The 21,113-nt window shown below is 46.2% G+C and overlaps 1 protein-coding gene across 5 annotated transcripts; it reads right to left on the bottom strand.

The window, feature by feature from the left end:
• Positions 1 to 918: 918 nt before the first annotated feature.
• SAP130 (Sin3A associated protein 130) lies at positions 919 to 20,744 on the bottom strand. Of its 5 annotated transcripts, XR_012057292.1 has the most exons (22): positions 20,631 to 20,744; positions 20,011 to 20,127; positions 19,081 to 19,316; positions 18,377 to 18,535; positions 17,208 to 17,319; positions 15,583 to 15,707; positions 14,684 to 14,808; positions 13,992 to 14,142; positions 13,709 to 13,799; positions 13,326 to 13,430; positions 12,151 to 12,292; positions 11,761 to 11,882; positions 9,177 to 9,479; positions 8,051 to 8,228; positions 6,688 to 6,792; positions 5,590 to 5,951; positions 4,023 to 4,271; positions 3,602 to 3,727; positions 2,775 to 2,878; positions 2,411 to 2,543; positions 1,991 to 2,104; positions 1,761 to 1,784 (listed from the first exon to the last, which is right to left on the bottom strand). XR_012057292.1 is itself a non-coding variant. In XM_030280429.4 (21 exons), exons 2-21 carry the CDS (start codon positions 20,120 to 20,122, stop codon positions 1,626 to 1,628), a joined length of 3,177 nt encoding a protein of 1,058 aa, XP_030136289.1. In that variant the 5' UTR covers positions 20,123 to 20,127; positions 20,631 to 20,744; the 3' UTR covers positions 919 to 1,625. The 5 variants fall into 5 exon arrangements, 4 of the variants coding, with proteins under 4 accessions (XP_030136289.1, XP_030136292.1, XP_030136288.1 ...); XM_030280429.4 differs by lacking the exon at positions 2,411 to 2,543 and having other exon boundaries at positions 919 to 1,784; positions 8,051 to 8,225; XM_030280432.4 differs by lacking the exon at positions 2,411 to 2,543 and having other exon boundaries at positions 919 to 1,784; positions 4,023 to 4,268; positions 8,051 to 8,225.
• Between the last annotated feature and the right edge of the window lie 369 nt (positions 20,745 to 21,113).

Here is a 21,113-nt window from a genome sequence, read left to right as displayed (position 1 = left end):
TCCCTCTCTTCTTCCCCCTACATACCTCACTGCTGGTAATGCCCTGGATTGCACAAACCCCTTTGCCAAGATATGAAACAGTTCGCAGCCTTACAAAAGTCCACTTCACAATCACCACAGAGCTCCTTGTAGAGTCCTTAGGAACCTAGGAGTGTCGGTGCTGTGTTTTATTACCCTGACAACATCAAACAAATACTTAACCAATTGTGCATGTTCTTCTGTTCCTGAAGCACAAGAAATGTGAGGTGACAGCAGCAGTTTAATTCCCACCTTTTCTGGTCTTACCTCTGCTTTTAATTTTGACACACACACACATACACACACAATTACTGTAACTTTCCTAATATCGAAGTTACAATATCATTGTATTAAAATTGTATCTTACAGTGGAAGTGGTTTCATTTGTACAAGCAAATTCAAGCTAATATGAAAGACTACCATCCAAAGCTGAAATAAACTTGGTTTGCATGTGTTAAAAACACAAAAACAGTGTGAATATGTACATTCTACTTCTCTAATTATAAAAATCAGGAAGTAAGAATAACACTATTTTAAATCTAAGTTCTGAAAGAACTCAGTTCTGAATAAAGGCAAGATTACAGCACTATAACTGGAGGAGCAAAAGAATATATTCTGAATAGCTAGTTCATGACATTGAAGTTTCCTGCTGAGGAGACTAGAAATGAACTGATTTAGCAATTTCTCTAAAATATTAAGGTTAAATGCACAAGTGTATGGGGGATAATCAATATTTCATCCTTAGGACCTTAGCTGGGAACTGCATTACTCACCCTCCACAGCACAGGGTGCTGGCTGGCTCCAAACATGCTGTCTCCCCTCAGGCTTCTTCCAAAGCTTGGTTTTCAAGTTTACAGCTTGAAGTGTTTCACTGGTACAAAGGTACACAAACTGCTCACATACAAAACCCTCCAACTCCTTTATTCATGTTGTCAGGATGTATGTGGTACGTACAATTAACATTACACCAGCTACAGCACCTCTGTTGCAAGAGGTACCTCAACACAAGTATCCCAGAGCACCAACACAGACACAGACACTACAATATCACTTTGAAATGATTATTTTGCCCCTCCCTCCCCCTTTTTTTTTTTTCCTTTTTTTTTTTTTTCTTTTTAAATGGTGACAGCGAGGGCTTCTTAGCTGTTGGAGATTCTTTGTGGCAGATCCCCTAGTGCAGTGGCACTGGTGTAAGAAGGCTGCTTTAGACACTGGAAGGTCAGAATGAGAACTGAATGGGGTAACTGAAAGAGGTGCCATTTCCTCTGCTGGAAGCTTGGCTGCTGTCCGGGTCCATAGCTGTATGTCAGCCTCCTGGAGTCCCCTGCACAACCTCCTGCCTTACAGGTGTGTCCACACCTGACACATCGGGAGTTCAACAGAGGGACTGGAAAGACTTTAAAAAGGGATGAGCCTGAGAGAAATCTTTGTTCATTATGACAAGATCAAGGACAATCCCTTCAGGTCACCAGGCTTCACATGTCCATCTGTTCCCTAAACTCATCCTTTTTTATTCTGATGCTCTGCTTAAAAATAAACCCAAACTACTAAAAAGGTTCAGCTGCATTCTGTACATGTTCTCCATTTCCAAAGTCATTAGTCTGTGTTCAAACCTTCTCCTTTCGCTTCAATTTGGACACTTTCTTGACAGTTCCATTCTTGTTTAGAAGCTTCAAAACACGATCCTTGTGATCCAAGACCTTTAGCATGGAGTCTCGAGCCTCATTGATTTGATCCATCACGAGTTTACACCTCTGCATGTTCCCCTGAAAGGAAACACTTGCCATTAAGCACAGAACGCTTGCTCTAAGCAATGCCTTCCCATGTCCCTACCTGTGCCCCTTGTAACTGGTGACACAGGAAGTGAACCCACATGGGGGTTTTTTTAGGTCAGCTTCAGGCTTTTACTAACAGCAGTAGGATGCCATGTAACTAAAGGTATGGTTTTGGGTTGAGAGGCTGCAGGACCTACCTGTATCAGTTCATTGATTCGATGCAGGTCATCATCTGTTGCTGCCTTTTTCTTAGGAATGAGTCCCTCCTGCAGGGCAGTCAGTCTCTCATACACATCGTGCTCCAGGTTTGTCTAAAAAACATCAGCCCTTCATGAGAAGGGTCACTGCCAAGCCGGCAAACACTCGCCCATGTTAACAAAGCTACACAGAACCTGTGATAATCCGTTCCCCTCTCAGCTGCTCTTGTCAGTGATTCAGAAGATGGAGCCTCTGACAAAATGTGGCACTATTGTTCCTTTTAAAATCCTGTTTTACAGGATTGCTCCTCTTCTGAAGAAACATGGATCCTACCACAACTGCTTCCCTTACTGCTCACAATACTATTCCAGGAATGCAGAGGTTTTGGGGAGTTTGGTGCTAAAATGCAGAGCACCTACCTCACCCCCAACCTGAAACAGAAGCATCCAGGAATGTGGATCAGTGCTGCCTCCTCAGATCAGCCGCACCATCCCAAACAGACGCTTCTTCAGACCTGTGCATCAGCAGGAGGGAGTTGCCAGTTTTGATCATCTGTACAAAATACATCAGCTCTTATGTCTGGATCAAAACCAACACTCCAAGTTTCCAAGCCACTTATGCCACATTCCTGAGAAAGGGGAAAGCACGTCCCACTCCCTTTGGGCACTACACACCAGCTCCTTTAGGGCATCCCAATGTACTGAGTTTGCAAGAATGTCCTCCTGTCTTACACAGCTTCATGTTCCCCCAAGTTGCAGGAAGCTCCAGGCCCCATGCACCTACCAGCTGTAGTAGCTGCGCTGCACAGAGATGGACCTTCCACCCTTGTGCACGACAGGACACGCCCTTCTGGTTGGCAATCTCTTGCAGCATGGCCTTCTTCTCTTCTGTCGCCAGGAAACACAAGAATACAGTACTCAAATTTCAGGAGCTGGCCAGACCTCTCCTCTCAAATAAGAATAAAATAATAACCCAAGTTCTGCTCCCCCTACAACCTAATAAATGAAAATGAGCAGCATTTTGATTCAGACAGGAAAGTGACTTCCCATCTGCTATGCACCTGACTGCTGCTGTCACTAATTAACAGGTTATCTGTACTTTCAGAATGATTATATCATAACCCTTTTCTTTCTGATTTAAAGAAGGTAGTGCTCAATGTTTCAAACACCTGGAACAAAGAAGTAAATGGTCCATCTTGTATTATTTTTACTCTCTCCTAGATCTATTTTGCACAGTTGTGAAAACCCAGTCTACTTAAAATTTTTAAAATACTAGTTGAAAAGTCTGGAAGACAGTATCTGATCTCTGATTTCCTTGTATTAAGCAAAAAAGTCTTTTTTAAAAGCCCATTTGATACTTGACAAGACTAGTTACACTAAATATAGAATGTCTCTGATTAAACTGGTGTTAGGTGGCAAATGAGAACACTGAGCTGCAGCCTATCACCCCAGCACGTCGCTTTTATGAGGATCCCTTTTGTGAGCAAGTTTCTATCAGCGCACAGAAGCAGATCCATCGATAAGCACACCATGTTTTCATTTACAGAACCACAGCTGACTCAGTGCAGCCTCCTTCCCTTCCCTCCCCTTCCTTTCCCAGCACAGACTGACCTTTGACGCGGACGTCGCTGTACCTCTGGAAGTGGTGGTACGCAGCTTTCCAGGGGTTGCGGTAGTGACGCAGCAGCGTGATCGGCGGCCTGGGACGCACGGGGACGTATCTCACACCTTCCTCATCTACAAAAGGAACCAGAACTGCATCATCATCCAGGAGTGAAAGCAGGTCAGCATCCACAAGAACTCCAGCAGCAGATCAGTAAGTGCTGCCTCATACAAAATGGCGTGTTGAGAAAATTAATTTTTCCTGACATTTTCCCAGCCCTATACAAAAAGTGGTGAGGAGCAGATACTTGGATACTCTACTACTCGTATTTAGGAAGCGGGAATGTGACAGAACACCTTCTCTGAGAAACAAACAGAAGAGAAAATACAGACCCCTGAATAAGAACAAAGACATCAGAGATATCATTACCTATATACTCCTTTGGAGGAGACTTTCTCTTCTCTGCCTTCACCAGCAAACTTTTGGCAGTGGATTTCTCATCATCAGTGCTGTTTGTTTCCATCATGTCCCCTTCCTCTGTGGAGATGACATGCTGCTGCTTACGGGGTTTCTTCCTTGGTGAGGCACCAGGTGGCAAATCACTTGGAGGCATGGAAAGATTGTTGGCCAGCAGCGCCAAAGATGGAGACACAGTACTTGTAGTCAAAGGAGGGACTGCTGAGAGGGAGGAAAGAGAAGAAACCAAACCATCAGCAGCGGGAAGATAAGGCACTGTTTGAACGCTACCTCCAACAGTAGGTCCTGTTTCAGCACAGTGTGAGGGGTGTGATGTGCACCAACAGGCCAGATATTAAGCCAGCAGTAATTACTAGGACAAACCTAAAGTCTTGAGTGTCTCATATACATAAAGAATGAGAGCAGAGCCAATTGTCCCTCAGTTGCTTTGTATTTGAAGCTTATGTTAGTTCAATGTTACAAAAAGGAGTCACGCTAACACCTGTCTGTGTTACTGTAAAAAACCCCTCTGTATGTGCACCAGCACAAGTCACTGTCAGAGAAAGCAAATCTCTACTCTCTCATGACAGGAGAGTCAGATGGAATCAAAGCAGGACTGCTGCACTCTGCTTGCAGGAGTCTGCTTGTACTGCCAAGCCCGGAGCACTGCTCAGCAGGTCACTGCACCAACACACCTGGGCAGCTGGCAGCAGTGTGGCAGGTAGTCTGAGGGAACACTCCCTGAACTTGGAAGGACAATCAGCCATGACTAAGACTGCAGCACAAAATTTCTGGGATGGGATCTCTTGACAATTTGGCCACAAATGCCAGGAACAGACGGAAGAACCCCAAAGAGCTTGATGCTATCTGCCCATGCTCCAGACACATCTGCAGCAAGGAGATGCCTTCTCACAGGACAACACACAGCTTCAAGGAGAGTGATAAAACCAGCAGCTAAACCTGAACTCTGAAACCCATGAATGTGGGATGCATTCCTATCACTTTGCCACTACACAGTGCCCGGTAAGATCCATATGGATCTGAATTTACTGACCATGCCATTTGATAGCAACTATGGCCAAGCTGGTAAGTAAGGCAATATAATGAACATTTTGAAAAGTTCTAGAGAAAGATATGCATGAATCACATGAGGGCCCTAGGAAGTCCTACTCTGGCCATGAATTCCTCACATACAAGAAAGGCCACTGGACCTGAACAGTAGGATTTGTAAACAAACAATTCAACTGAGCTGTTCCATAATATGTTGGTACCACTGCTGAGCATGAGCATTTTAGGCAATGAGTTCACAGACTCTTTGGATTTGGTGCATTTGGACATGAACAAAGCAGCCACAATAAGAAGTGATTTCATGGGAGATTAGGAAAAAGGCAAAAAAGATCTTTATAAAGCATATGGGAACTCTGGTGCTCTGTGAAAGAGATGTCCTTTCATTTTCAAGATGAAACTGTTGAAAAACCCTCCTAATTCCTCCACTGTTTCAAAACCTAAAAAAGCAACCTGATGATTGCCAGTCACGTACCAGATACTGGTCGCATGATGTCCATAGGCTCCATTTCCTCTTTGATTTTGATCTCTGGTACCACAGGGCCCAGCGCCGCTGACAGGGCCCCGCTCATGGTGGATGGAGGAGCAGGAGCTGCCACGATGGTGGTGGAGGTGGGTGGAGCAGCTGCCACAGCTCCTGGGATGGTGGACAGGGCTGCTGCAGGCTGGGAGGTGGGACTGGCGGCAGCGATGATGGTGGGGATGGCAGAGGGGGGCTGCTGGGAGCTCGGGGGCACCGTGATGGTGGGCTGCTCACCACCCGGGTTACACACAGCCTCCATAGACACAGGCACTGGAGTGGCCATGGACACGTGGATTTCAGGCTTTGGCTTGCCACTGTAGCACAAATAAAAGTAAAGAGAAGTGAAGTGAACTGTATCTCGGGTTGCGTGCACCTAGCACAAAAGGAACAAGCCAAACTGCAGTCAGACTATTCAGTTTTTCCTGCACCCACCTGGTGCGGTATAGTGTTTAACATCAGGAGAAGGCTTAATCTCATTTATATTTCCTTTTCCTCTCCCTTTCTAATATTTTGTATTGATTACAGACACTACTTTTTTCCATTCGCTGTGACAAACAAATCTCATGACTAATTCCAGGTAACTTCAAAATACTTGTAGAAGGATCAAAACAGTTTTATAAGGCAGCCAAGACGAACTTTAACCCAAAACTCTACTGGCCCCATCCTCTGCAGGAGCTCCCACTGTGGCTTACAGTCACAAAACAACAAATAGTAAAGCCACTGAACTCAAGTGAAGAAGGGCAGAAGTTGCATTTACCTTTCCTCAGGATTAATTTTCAAGTACTATGGAAAAAAGTTTTGAGGCCTATCTCCCTGTACACTAGCAGAGGGTTTTTGTCTGTTTCTGTGAAAGCTCATCACCACAGCTTTTAAAGGCAATTTCCTCAGCTTCACAAACAGCAGAATTTGTCAAGGCTGTTCGAGTTTGTCCCAAATTCAAAATAGATTGTTTCCCAAAAGAAAGACAAATGCTCCACTAGCCAAAGAACACAGCTCAAACAAATATAATGGAACTATTCTACTGCAGCTGGCTGTTTCCTAAAGTCTTACCCAGCAGGCCTTGGTGATCCAGACGTGCTTCGCATCGTGCTCTCCACACGTGTGCTGGCCACTTCAGGTGGCTGAGGGGGAATTAAGCTTTTCCGGACTGCCAGCCTGAAAGAGACAGACAGATCTAGGGTTCCCACCTCGCTGGTGCAAAGACAAACACCCCTGAGAGCAAAGGAAACAGCTCTCTTACACAAACCAGGACAGGAGTTATGGCTGTAGCACTGCTCTCTGTATTCAGTGTAACCATTTGCTACACAAAGAGTCTCATTTTACTTTTCAAATTAGGTATTTTATTTTCTTTTAAAATAAAAGACTAGTTGCTCTGGCCTAGTCTCACCCAATTTAGGGATTTTCCAAGAATGCCAGCTTTACTTTCATCCTGTCAGTGAGAACACTTTGCTGCAACTGCCAGGCTCCAGCAGTGGACAAAGAGGTCTGGCCATGCTGCTGTCCAGCACTCCTGCTTCAAGACTGAGCAAATCATCTGGAGCCAAACAGTGATCACGTGGGCATCTGCTCCCTTTAGCTGGACCTGATTGTCAGAGCCTGATTCCAGGACCACAAGGCCTGAGTATGGATATTAGGATGATAAGGCTGATTAAGGTCTTTTAGAGACTATTTAGTCTCCTGTGACACTGAAAGTCAAATTGCTATCCAAAATAATCAACCTCTCAAATGGAAACAGTCTTTAGTGATGTACCCCACTCTTTAACTTCTCTTTCAGTTTTACAGCTGGCAGCTTCTCTGCCTTAAAAAAGGTTTCCACCCACATAAAAAGTATGCAATTTTAATCTCACAGGACACATTAGTGCCACATATTTTCAGTTGCTATGAAATGCATGGGAGGAAATGCATTGTTAATTCTAAAGCTGACTCTTGCCTCTTTATTAAGGTATTTAAAAATAGACAGGCAACATAAAATATTTTAAGAGTTTAAGTTACTCCCTCCCTTTTTCCTCATCAGATTTCACAGCAGGGTACTAATGCTATCCATTCCACTTATCCACATATTCTTCCAAGAAAAGCACTGAAGAAAAAGCACCCAATTCTAATTTTAGTAGACTATGAACTCTTTCTTATTATCACACTAACCAAGAAAGCCTCAAATCCACTTTCTCTCAAAAAGGTCACTTTCAAGACCTAGGAGACAAATTCTCCTTCACATTTTATTACTGACACTATAGAAAACTATATCCTGCCCTGAGGGAGGAAAAGAACTGTTTCACTGACCAGCATGTTACTTGCAACCATTGCTGACTAAATAATCTGCTGGAGTATTCCTCATCTCCACTGAAATAGTTCCATTTAGCTGGGCTGGATTGCACAGAAGTGCCAACCATGTGTCACCTTCAGTTCCACTCACCCATCCGTGGCTGGTTTCTTGCGGAGGATGCTCGGGCGTGGGGAGGAGCCCTGGGCTGGAGCACTGGCACTGGCACTCTGGTTGTGGGTTTGCACAACTGTAGTTGCTGCAGATGCAGTGTTGAATGTGTTGCTAATAGGATTGGCTACAATGGTGGCTCCATCTGCCAAGACTACTGCTGGGAAGGATGGACATGGACACAGCAGAGACAAAAACAGAGAGTGGAAAGCAGCAGTTACTTAATGGAATGTGATGACAAAGCAGGTGTCTGCAGTGCATATGTTGTCCATTCTCTGAGTCCCTCAGTCTCTAACTGCAGTGCCTTCACACTCCTTTGTAAGCAGTGCCTTTGCCACGAGCAATCTGATCGTTGAACCTTCTGCAGGGAAGACAGAAACTACTTCCTACCTAAGAACCACTTTTAGGGAAATAATCTTTCCAGAAGACAAGGAAAAGGCAGAAATCACTAGGGAGATCACCAACACAGTTGGGTCAACAGAGCAACACTTCTGATAGAGCCCACGTGGCAACACATGCCAGCTGTATGTACGTGACATCAGCTGTGTTTGCATTCTGACCTTCTGCCACAGCCTGTTTGGTCAGCTGAGGAATGCAGAGCATGTGGACAGCCAGGAAGTCACTGTGCAATGCCTGCCAGTTATGTAACAGCATATTGTCTTGGATGCCATATCCCATTCTTCCAGTAAGTTCTTGGGGCTTCATCAGACCAATCATTATAATGAAAGATTGTTTCTGTCAGCTCAAGATCAGGTTACCAACAGCAGAAGGTACCTGGCTGTACTCTAATTGCTCCTGGGATTTAGTGCACAGCTGGAGAACATTGCTCACTTGTAAATTACTTCTCCTACAAGGCCTTACTGAAGGCATTTGTTTAAGCTCAGGCACTACCAGTCTTTTCCACTGAAGTAACCAATCCAACGCTACCCACAGGCTGCACCCAGCACGCTTTAAAAATAAATCAATTAAGAAACAGCCAACAAGTATTTGCTGGGAGAGTATGTGCATGGATGTATTCAGTGTCCACAGAGACTGTAACAACATCATCAGTCAGAGCCAAATGTGCAGGACAGCAGCTCAGCTGCAGGACTTGGCTGGTTGCTCTTACCTGAGGTCTTGGTGTCGCCCGGTGGCTGCTGGGCGCCGATGGGTGCTGGCTGCAGCCCCTGCGCGCCCATGGGTGCAGCAGGGTGCAGTCCTTGGGTCCCGATGGGCGCTGGCTGGATGCCCTGGGCACTGATGGGGGCAGGCTGGATGCCCTGGGCACTGATGGGGGCGGGCTGGATGCCCTGGATGTGCCGGGCGTGAGATGCATCCACTGTCATCAGCTGCATGGGGTTCAGGTGCACGGTGGAGGCCACTCCCACACCGGTCTGAGCTGTGATGGCCGAGTTGGGCGCCTGGGCTGAAACTGGGAGCAGCACAGACACCTCAGCAGCAGGTCACCTCAGCTCCCCCTAACACCTCTTGCTCAAATATTAACTTTTCAAAGACATTTTTTCTGCTTTGAAAAATTAATTTGCCAGTCTGCTTGTTGCAGTAGTAAATATGAGAGTAGAGAAGATTGTCTGCCAGAGGAATTAATTACTGTTGATTTTAATTCCATTTTTTATTTCTAATTGCAGCAAGAGAGAAAAGAGCACTTTAACTCTGCTTTTAGGCGGGCTCAAATTACAGTCTCAGAATGCTGCACTCTATTTTTGCTCACTATCGTATTTTACAGTGCTTATAAGTACCAACACTTGGCACTTTTCCCTGCTTAAAAAACAGGTTAAAAGTAATCAGAAACCTAAGTAATTTCTTATGCTCTGAAGTTGAACACAACCTCATCTGGCCTCAGAACAGGCCAGATATAAAAGGGATCCAGTTATAGGCTGGATCCCACAACTCAAATGAACGCAATTATCTTTTAGGGGCAGAACAATGTTCCCAACAATACACCTGCTCTAAGTAGCTCAATCATTTAAATAAATTCACAGCTCTAAATCCACTATACAGTGTATTACAGTTCTCTCATGCAGCACTTAAATAATACTTTTGGGCCACTTGCAGACCCTGGATCTCCAGATTTCCAGGCTCTGCAGAGCTGCACCAGGATTTCTGCAGCCACACACAGAATGCAAGTGTGAGCTTGCCAACAATGGCCTTGCTTGCTAACAATGCAGAACAAGCTGGTTTTGTCATTGTCACAGGATTTCCATCAAGTTCTTGTGCTGAAAAGACACTCTAAAAACAGGCATCAAAAACTGAAACCAGGTCTCTGAAAATGGCTCTGTAGAAAGCGTGGCACATTTATTCTCTTAGTCAAAACACTGTTGTTGCAAAACTTTCTATCCCACAAAATCCTTTTAGAATACTAAGTAAAACACAACCAGCATTTGGAAAACCAAAGCCAACATTCTTCCTCCAAAATTCTGCATTCTCCTTATCTCAGTGATCTTTTAAAAAGTCTCCTCTGTATATCCTCTGTACCCTCACCCAGCTGTGCTCAGCACAGATGTACCTTCCTCCTCATACCCTGAATGCTTAAAGTTGCCACCACCAGCTGAGATAATTAATACCTACCATGGATTCTTCAAGTCAATTTAGCAAGTTAATGAAGTAAAATATCTCTGTCAATAAGCTCCTGATGAAGTACATACATCTGCATTTATACAAATGACCATTAGCCTACCACCATCCCAGTATGCCTCCAGAACTGGAACCTTTGACTGTGAGAAATTATGTTCTGTCAGGGAAGGTTTAGATTGGATATTAGGAATGAATTCTTCACGTACAGGGTTGTTAAGCCCTGGCACAGGCTGCTCAGAGAAGTGGTGGAGACCCCATCCCTGGCAGCGGATTTAAAAATGTGTCACTTGGGAAAATGGTTTAGTGGTGACTTTAGGAGTGCTGGATTAATGGTTAGATTTGATGATCTTAAAGGTCCTTCTCAACCTAAAGAACGCTATGATTCCACACTTTCCCATTCAAGAAATGGGCTTTGCTACCTCCCAGTCCTTCTAAACTTCCTCTCTACTGTTCACAGGTATCATGCTGCCACCAGACACAGATATGAAAATCCACATTGTGCATGTTCTTGCAGTCTGGATAGTGGAAATTATCACATTATAGAGAACAGACCTAAACAACCTGGTAAGGTAAAAGTGTTCCAAATTTTGTCACAAAATGACATAAGTTTGAGTTGTGCATCAATTTTCTGACTGCAAATTACTGCGACTGTTCAGATACATTAATTTCTCAACAGAACACTAATGCAAGTGAGCAATGAAAATCAGTTTTTCTCTTTTTAGTTCAAATTTCTCTCTCAAACTGTACATTCATGTGAAAAGATATTAAAAGAGCTTATCAGAACACCAGGGAATGAAGATACACCAAAGAGTTGGCTTGGTTTGGAGGAGCCAAACTGTTCTGATTTGTATTCTCAAAACTTTTAAAGACACAGAGCCCCTGGGATATCAAATATGAAACTCCTGAAAAAAAATGTTATTAGCTGGATTTAGTAGGCTCTGAAATAGCTCAGCAGCCCTTGTCCACGAGTTTTCCCCTCTGTCAACAAATCATCAGAGACTTTTTGTGACTAAATGTCAGAGTCAGGCAAAACCCTTTTAGTTCCTTCCCTCACTAGAGCACATCCATAAGCTGCAAGCTCAGCAGAGCAGCCGAGGCTGCCTGCCCCAAGCTGGGCTTACCTGGGTACTGGCGGATGGTGGACACGGAGCTGGTGATGGGGGTGTAGGTGTGGGCAGTCAGAGGGTAGGCAGAGGGGGGGTAGGTAGGTAAGAAATACTGGAACTGGACAGGCACCGACTGCCTACAGGCATCAAAGAGAGCAAGTGTTACACAGAATTCAACAGGTAACCTTCAACCCCTGCCCTTTAGCACTCCCTGTGCTTTCCAATCTCATCTGTCATAAGCTACCAATTACCTCAACTATCAAAATTGATTCAGAACGACCAAATTCCATCCCTCCCTTGGTTTTTACAATGTTATTTCTACCACAGCAGAACACAGAAAAGCAGCAGGGCACTCACCCCCTACTCACACTCTCTCTCATTAGTAGAGCTGTTAGTTCTGCCTACCTGTTGTCATTTCTGGTTTCCATGGCTACTGGGTTGGGAGATGCCCGGTGACTGGACAGAGGGATGAGGTTGCTCCTCTCTGCTGTGTAGTCAGACTGGATCCGGGGAGAAGTGTGGGTGATTTGCTGGGGAACCACTTTAGCTGCATAAAGACAAACATGTCATCAATTGACAGTCAAAGGAAAGGCTAGTAAACAGTGCAAAAGCAAGATCAATAACCTTGTCAAACAAAACACCAACACTACTCCCTTCTCTCTCAACCCAAAACAACCCACCCCATCCATAAATTATTTCCTACCCAAAACAGGCCAAAGGAAAAAGGAGAACAAAGCATTTCTCATCAAGTGATATCAGAATGAATGGATATTCTAAAAACATATATAAATGATACTTGCTAACAAAGTCACTTCAGTGCTCAGATTAATTTAATTTTTTTAGAATCAGCCCAAACCATTCTGATGTCAAGAACAATTTATCTGAGTTTTGAAAGCAGAGATCAAGGGACATGGGACCAAGGCAGACAAGTGTCTGTGGACAGAGGCCACAAAAAGGAAGAGAACACCTACAAGAACTTTACAAGGAACACTGATGCATGTATGAGATACAATTTCACTCCTCAGAAATTTATGGTTGGAGAAGAGATTACAAGATTTCAAAAGAACAAGGAGGTCAGCAGGAAAACAAAAGGAAATTTATACAGCTCTGTAGGAAACATCTCAGGCTCATTCCACATCCAGGCAAATTAAATTCCCACCTTTAAGTCTTTGTGTTTTACACTCAAGTGAACACACTAATCAAATACAGCTAAGCTACACCTAATACCTCAAGAAGCACATGAAGTAACTTAGAAAATCAACTATGAAAACCAGTCTATCACCAAGCAGTTAAAACTTTTAGAGTATCCAATGAAGGTTTTGAAATGCCAAAAGGCCCAAGATTGTCTAAAAATTCAACAGAGAAAGTAAATGAGCCATTTTATTATCTCCTCCTCCTAAAACATCTATTTCTTTCTGATATTAAAAAAAATTAGAATAGCAGACCTGTTAATTGGTTTCTCCCAGCTTGAACTGATTTTCTTTCCCTCCTTAATTTGCTAATATGCACAAACACTTACAGCATACAGAGAAAAATTGAAGCATGAATTACACACTTTTCTGAGAACTCCAATCACTCACCAACTGGGATGTTTGAGGTCGTGACAGCTGTAGCATGGGAAGAATGCGAGGGCATTGTCATGGTAACAATGGTGCTTGTAGGCGCTTGGGTGTGAGATACAGAACCTGAAGGAAAAAACCAAATTTAATAGATCTTTCTTTGGTGCCCTACCATGCCAGTGTATCCATATCCTAAGGAGGGCAAAACCCCAAACAAGACAACCTCCCTGAAAAACTCAGTAATTTCACTCCTGAGCCTTCTCATGCACCTCCAAATGCAGTCTTTACCATGAAAAAAGATTTGCTCAGAAATGACTGGGTTCTAAATTCAAAGAAGAAAGCCAACAAAAAGCAACAAACCCCAGCCCTCGTGATGCTCCCACAACAGCATTATGAATACTTACCAGCTGTGGTTGCTGAAGCAATGGTATTTGTTGCCAAAATAGGTGCCACAGTTGCTGCTGCCACTGGAGTACCAGTACTGAAAATGGTTTTCTATGAAAAAAAAATTCTTAGAGTTAGAAAACTACTAGATTTAACATCTATAGTTAGTATGGAATCACCTTGTGCTGACCGTACAGAACACTAATTTCTAACTCATACTAACTCTTCTCCAAAATGTACTCCTAGCCTGTAAGCTGTAAGCAAGTCTCAAGAGCAGCAGGAGGTTTTGCTGCCTGCAGTTACCTGGGCCATGGTGTGGAGCTGTGGTTTCTGGGCGCCAATGGCAGGGTGCGAGGGCAGCGTGATGCGCGTGGCCGTGTCCCGCGGCTGCGCCGGCCGCTGGATGCTGATGGCTGCGGAAGGGGGGTGCTGCTGGATGGACAGCGTGGGGCGGCTGCAGAACAACAAAACAATCATCAACACAACCTTCAGGAGACTGAGGATGGAACAGACATCACAGGCACACACATCAGGCCCCAGTCTCCTCCCCGGTGACAGCAGCGCTGCTGCCAGTCACAGCAAAAGCAACATAAGGACTCTTGTTCTGTCCCCATCTGCCCTATGTGCCCAGCCAGGATGGCAGTCTTATCATAAATCTTATCAGCTGAACATAATTTCAGCATTCATGCATCACTTTTCCCTGTGTCTTTGTAAAAAATATAGGCCAAATACACCCAAGTTCCTGCAACACAAACTCTGCTGTCTGGGGAACAGGACTCCAAAAGTGATTCATTAAGGTCTCTCCTTCTCCTAACACAGAGCAGCAGTTCATGCTTGTACACATTTTTATTCACAGAACTGCAAGGATTTGCACTGTGCAAGCATTACTATTTTGATTTTATATCATCCCATAAGTAGAGGATTATCAGCTCTGGCTGATTGACATTTCCCCTTACTGGCATTTCTGTCAAATATAGAGTTTCTGTAGGTTTTACCTGAGGGTTGACTCTGTGGCATGTGCTGCTGTTGTGGTTATAACAGGGGACTGAGCTCTCGTGGCCGAGACAGTTGCCACCACTGCAGGAGGAATAGTGCTTGAAGTTGTCACAGGAGGACGAGACTATTAAAAAACAAAAAAGTGTCAAAGAGAGAACATTCAGAAAGGAAATTATGCTGTTTAGAGAACAACTAGGAATTCCTTGATTAAAACTGGCTTCCCTACACCTCATCACTAAGTTTTGGCATTCTGAGACATTTCCAGTCCTCCTGAATTGATCTACAAGCTCCTAAGAAGAACTGTCCTGGTTTTCAACATACATACAGCACAGGAACCAGTAAGCAACAAAGTTAACAAGACTGGATCCCTTGAAGGTCTTTAGGAAAAACCTCAAGGATCGGTTCCCTACAGAATGTAAAAAAAAAGAAATTCCGGTACACACGAGGTTAGAGGTGATTTGGATCCTAAGTGAAAGCACAGTGGGAAGATGTTTAACCCTCTATCCTAGGGCTGAACACTGCTGTAGGGAGACAAGATCTACCATCTTCTCCGATACATGTACAAAAGTTAAGATATACAGAAGCATATTATAGTGAAGTTTCAAAAAATCTACATCAATTCATATACTGAACAATAAATCATCAGCATATTGTACCAGATTTTTCAGACTTTGAAACTTTACAACTTTCGGCATGTCTGCATGAAATTGTCTTCCCAGTTTCTAAGCACTTTGGAGACAGATTAAAACCCAAGTCTACGAAGGAAATACAGAAAATAGGTCTGGAAGAGAGCTGACAGTAGGTGCAGCCCAGTGCACAGGCAATGAGAGGTGCTACATGACAGGAAGCGTTTGGAGCAGGGCTCAGCCATGTGCAGAGCTGCCTGGCTGCTACCTGCCTGGATTGGCTGGTGGATGATGTGCTGAACTGCTGGCTGGGCTGCAGCTGCATTTGGCAACTGGGAGGCTGGTCTCAGGACTGTGGTCACTTTAGAACTGGACATCACTGCAGCAGCTGCTGCACCTGAGGGAGAAACCAAGAGTGTTAAAATTCAGCTCCATCACAACCACACAGACCCTGACATCAGCTGGTATTTCAGTTCTCATGCATTTCATACTGAGGGCAGTTCATGTGATGTTGGTGTAAAAAGAAGGTTTTCAACAAACATACATAAAGTTTACAACAGCATGTGTGGAGGGATAAGGTATTATTTTAAATTAATTTGCTTTAGAGGTATTTTTTATTCCCCTATAACAGCCTTATACTGCAAATCCCATGCTTTCTTATGCCAAGCTATGGAAGTCAGTAGAAATAATTCAGTTGGATTACTGGGCCAATGTGTAAATAAGTCACCTGATACCAGCAATGATCTCACTGCAGCTGATGAAGTTCAGAAGAAAAATACACTTGCAAAAGAAGGAAACACCACACCAAACAAAACAAACAGCTACACTTCCCCCTAAAAATACAAGACCAGAACTTCATACCATTTAAACCTGCAATTGATTAATTTGTCTCCTGTCTGATGACTCCTGATCATAACAAATCACAGTAGCAGCCTTGCAATCAGATGCTGGACTGGATTGCATGCCTTCTGTACATGTCCTCCATGGAAATTATTACTTCAAAATTTAATATTCAAACGCAGAAAAAAAGAACAGGGAAAAAAAGAAAATGTGTACTGTGTGTCCAAATCTGTGGCAGCTGTCCCCTCAGAATCAGGTGAACAACACTACTGTAACTACAGATAAACCTCCACAGTCCTTCCACCTGCTCCAGTTAAAGAAGATTATGTTTTTACTCACATCAATTCATTTTTCTTGAGTGAATCAGCAAATAACATTGAGCATAAAAGGAAGCAAAACCGACAAACAGTACTTGGAATTCAAATCAATTTATAGCTGAACTGCAAACCTAACCCATAAGACTCTGAAAGCAAAGCTGCAGTCAGAAATCTGACAGGCTGTACTGAGCACAGGGCTGCTTTAAGGGGCTGATCTCCTGTTTTACAAGCTGTAGCATCCAAAATGCTGGGAAACAAGAGCCTGTAGTTATCACCAGCATTTAACTCACAGGTAAATGCAAGTGCACACAATATGATGTGTTAGCATGCATAGCAATGCACGAGTGGTCCTGTGGCAGGGGGATATAAGAATGTGCCTCACAACTGCCCACGTGCCCCTGCCGTAGGTGAGCAGTACTTGCTACCCCGACTGTACATGACATTTTGCAGGGCAGGTAAGTCTCCGAGTGGATATTTTTCCTTGAAAGTGATGATTATTTTAGCAGCAAATAATTAGAATAACAGATGTGGTGGTATCTGCCAGCATTTTAAACACTGTCACATGGTCCTGCCATAAGTGGCTGAAGGCAACATAATTCTTAAAAGGCCAGCAGTCACTCATCAGGCCAGCAGTTTTAACATCTGAAGAAATAGCTGCATTAGCAGTGAGGAGAGTTTCAGAGGTGTGGGCAGCTGAGAGCTGTGAACAGAAGGCAGGGACAGCACAGCTGGGTCTTTACCTCGGGGCAGATGAGAAGCTCCAATGTGCAGTGGAGGCCCAGGGGCACTACTCCTGATGATGGACATCTGCACGTTGGTGGCCATGATATGATGCAAGTTACTGGGATGGCCCTGCAGAGTTCAAGAACAAAACAAGTCAGCTGTGTTGATAAAAATCACAGAATCACCATATCTCAGCCTCAGAGACAGAAAAGAGATCTTGGAGAAATACTTGGTGTGCCAAGGCTGCATGCATTAAAAGCTGAATGGAGAAAGAGGCAGGTGTTTGTCCAGGATAAAGTTACAGAGCCTGCTGCCACTGGAAGATGCAGACACTTCTATGTCTCACTGCTCTGTTGTGATGGTTGGTATTTGGGTGACAGTCACCCAGCAGCCACACACAAAAAACCACAGAGTTGTCCCTTCTAGCATTGGTGACATTAAGGCATAGTTTCATACCTCTCCAATAAAGTTGAAAGAATGGTGAAAACCTGGCAAATGCTGGAACAAATTCTATTATTTTATAATTCTAGACTTCCTGGGGATATTAATATAGGCTAAGTCCACTGAAATTGCTGCACATCCTTAGCCAGACTAACTCAAGTCCACGTAAAGGCACTTTACAAAACCCTGAGAGGTTTAGTAATGAGTGTTCTGACAAACTATTTTCAAACCAACAGTGCTGGCTCTGCAGTCAGGTTAGGGAAAAAAATTCAAAACCATTAACTACATAGACTCCCTCGAATTTTGTCACTCCTAGTTCACTAAGAACACAGTGAAAAACCATGAACTTTTCACAAGTCTCTTCTGATCTCCTCCCAGGGAAACTGAAGAACACTGCAAAAATGAATCCCAGCAGTTTCTCTACAGTAGAAATTCTCCATGTGACACTGACACAGCAGGAGCTTTTAAGGAAAGACCCAGATTTTGGGTATGGCTCTGTCATCACAGCCTGGCTGTGCTATTTCAGTTGGATGATCCCAACAAATCAGCAGCTTTATAAAGAGATAGTGATAACCAAGCCTGAAATTTAGTGGTCCAAGCAGAACAGATCCAACAAGCAGCAGCACTGAACAGGGAAACCTGCTCTCTTTACATTCCCTCCTGCTGCAAAAGCCCACCACAGCTGTGCTTGTATTGATCTGACCATGCAGTGAGATGGAACAGAAAAGCCACCAAAAAACCAGACCTGTTGCCCACTGATAGTTGCCACAGGGATTGTTGGAGCCTGTGGTATGCTGCTCTCCATGGTCACAGTCACTTGCCCAGGGACCTTTGTGGGAGCTGAGAGAGTGGAGGGTGGAGCAGGAGCAATGGGCCGGCTGGGCATGGTGGGCTTCAAGGGAGGCTACAAGAAATGGAAAAACAGAAACATTGGCAATTCAAAGGAGAGCTCAGTGTTGAAGCAGCAATCATTTTGTGGGGTCTAAGCCTGAGGAGAAAGTTTATGCAAGCATGGCTAAATATTTGGAGAGGAAAGACACTGAACATTTCGTTATTCCAAACAAAGAAAGGGCATATTTTGTCCTGGAAATATGCAGGTTCTGGCATGAATCACCAGTGGACTCTGTCAGGCCTATGGTATTGTGCTACAGACACTGGATATTAACTTTATAGCCTGAAGAGAAATTGGAAGACTTCAAAAACTGATTGAAATCACTGCTCTCCTCAAAGATAAACAAAATACACTCCCCTCAAAAATAATGCTGAAATACTAGCAAGTCCTCAGTGTATCTTCTGGATCAGCCAAAACCACAAGGCACTGCACAGTAAGCAGAAGCATGCAAAGAAAGCTTTAGAATAAAAAGCAGGGAAGGTTTTGGTGTAATTTACTTTTTCCCAACACCAACTCATACAGATTGTATTTTTTTCCCCAATGAATCCTCTCATTACCTTCATAAGTCCATCTGAAAAAGAAAGTGGCACAGCTGGAGTCAAATGTGCTGGTGGTGCTGTCACTGTCACCGGGGCACCAGACTGGACAGGGTGGTGCTGTGCCAGCATCTGGACCTGTGGGTAGGGCCGGACCACCACGGGCTCCTGCTTCTCTTCCCGAGGCTGGATGGAGCCACTGGGGCCCATGTGCTCCCTGGGAGCAACTTCTGGCTCACGACTGGATTCGTCACTCACTAGGGAAAACCAGAAAAAGGTAAGAATCGTTACAAAGTTTGCTTTGGTCACCCACTAGGTGAGAGATGAGACATTGGAAATATCAGAATTTAAGAAGTTCACTCTTAGAATTAAACATATTCCAGTGATGCAAAAACTGGGCACTCTGGCACTGCTTCTGTCTGTTCCCCTCAGAACTGATGGGTTGGGCAATGTTGGGGAACCTGCAGTCAACTCTGAGAAGTACAACTAAACACCTTCTTTAAACACAGATTGACTAATGTTTCTTTCAAGTGAAGAGTATTTAATTATCTAAGTAACTGCCTTTAAGTCCCAGATCAAACAGCATAAAAAACTGCATATTTAATGCAATATGTATCTGAATATCGAGCTGAAAACAAGCATAAAACCTCCTGAAAATGAAGCTGCTCCCCCAGTCACTTCCGGAAACTTGTCATCGTGGCAGGGACAGCAGGGACCACAGTTCCCACCCCATTTCCAGCTCCATGAGATGCTCCCATGTCCGCTCATCACTTGTGCTAGGAACACAGAGGGCCGAGCGGAGTGGGACAGGCCCTGGGCAGGGATGCCAAGGCGCACCCCGGTTCTGCCGGCGCTGTCCCGAGCCGCAGCCGCCCTGCTGCCCCCGGTGCTCTCCCCACGCGGAACCGCGGCAGCTTCCAGCCACGGCCGCGGGGCCGGGATCGCGCTTACCTGTGGCGGCGGGGGCGATAATCCCGGCCGAGCCGCTGGTGGGGATGGGCGGCGGCGCTGGTCCCAGGGCGGCGGGAGGCGCGCCCGACCGGGGGAACTGCTGCGAGCTCATGTCACCTGCGGGGCGGCAGCGCGGCCGTTATGTCCCGTCCCGTCCCGTCCCGTCCCGTCCCGTCCCGTCCCGGCTCGGCTCGGCTCGGCTCGGCTCGGCCCGGCCCGGCCCCGCTCCCTCCGTCCCTCCCGCGCTCCGGGCGCGGCCCCGCGGCCCCGCCCACCCCGGCTCGCGCCCGGCCCGGCCAATGGCGGCGGGGCGGCGCGGGCCAATCAGCGCCCGCCCTGCGCGCCCCGCCCCTCCGCGCCGCCGCAGGGCCCGGATGTGCCCGGCAGCGCGACGGCCCCGCCGCCTCGGGCCAGGCCGCGCCGCCCTGCCCTGCTGCCGTCCCTTCGCGATACCCCCTCCGCCGTGCTTCCACCGGCCGGAGGCTCGCTCCACCCCCTCGCCCCCCCCCGCCGCCGTCGCGCTCTGAAGCGGCGGACGCCGCCCGCTACCCGCAGCCTTTCCGCGGAGCCACCCCCGACCCGCAGATCTGGGCGATGCCGTGCGCCGGCCGCGGCAGTACCTGTGCCCGGGGCGGTGCCGTGCGCCGGTCCCTGAGGCCGGTCGCCCCGCGTCGCCGCCGCTGCCGAGCGCCGCTTCCGCCGCTGCAGCCGCCCGCACCCGATTGGCCCCGGCCAGCCCCGCCTACCCGGTGCTGCCGCGTTTCATTGGTTGCCGAGCCCGCCCCGCGGGGCCGCCGGGAGATGTAGTCCGTGCTGGGGTGGTGGCGGGCGCAGATCTCGCGAGGCGCGGGAGGGGCGGCGCTGCTGCCGAGCGCGCCATTGGCCGCGCGCCGCCGGGTCTCCGGGGAGACGCGGGGTGGGCGGGACAGGCCGCGGCCGCCAGAACCGGGCTGCACCGACCCGCCACCGCCCCACCGACCAACCGCTGTCCCCACCGACCCGCCACCGCCCCACCGACCCCCTGCAGCCGCCACCCCGAGCTCCGCACCCCGCTGTTGCTCTCCACACCCGACCAAACCACACACCCCTTTTCCCCCACCTGG

This window comes from Taeniopygia guttata, chromosome 9 (assembly GCF_048771995.1).
Source record: "Taeniopygia guttata chromosome 9, bTaeGut7.mat, whole genome shotgun sequence".
NCBI lineage: Eukaryota > Metazoa > Chordata > Aves > Passeriformes > Estrildidae > Taeniopygia > Taeniopygia guttata.
This window is presented reverse-complemented; position numbering and strand designations above follow the sequence as displayed.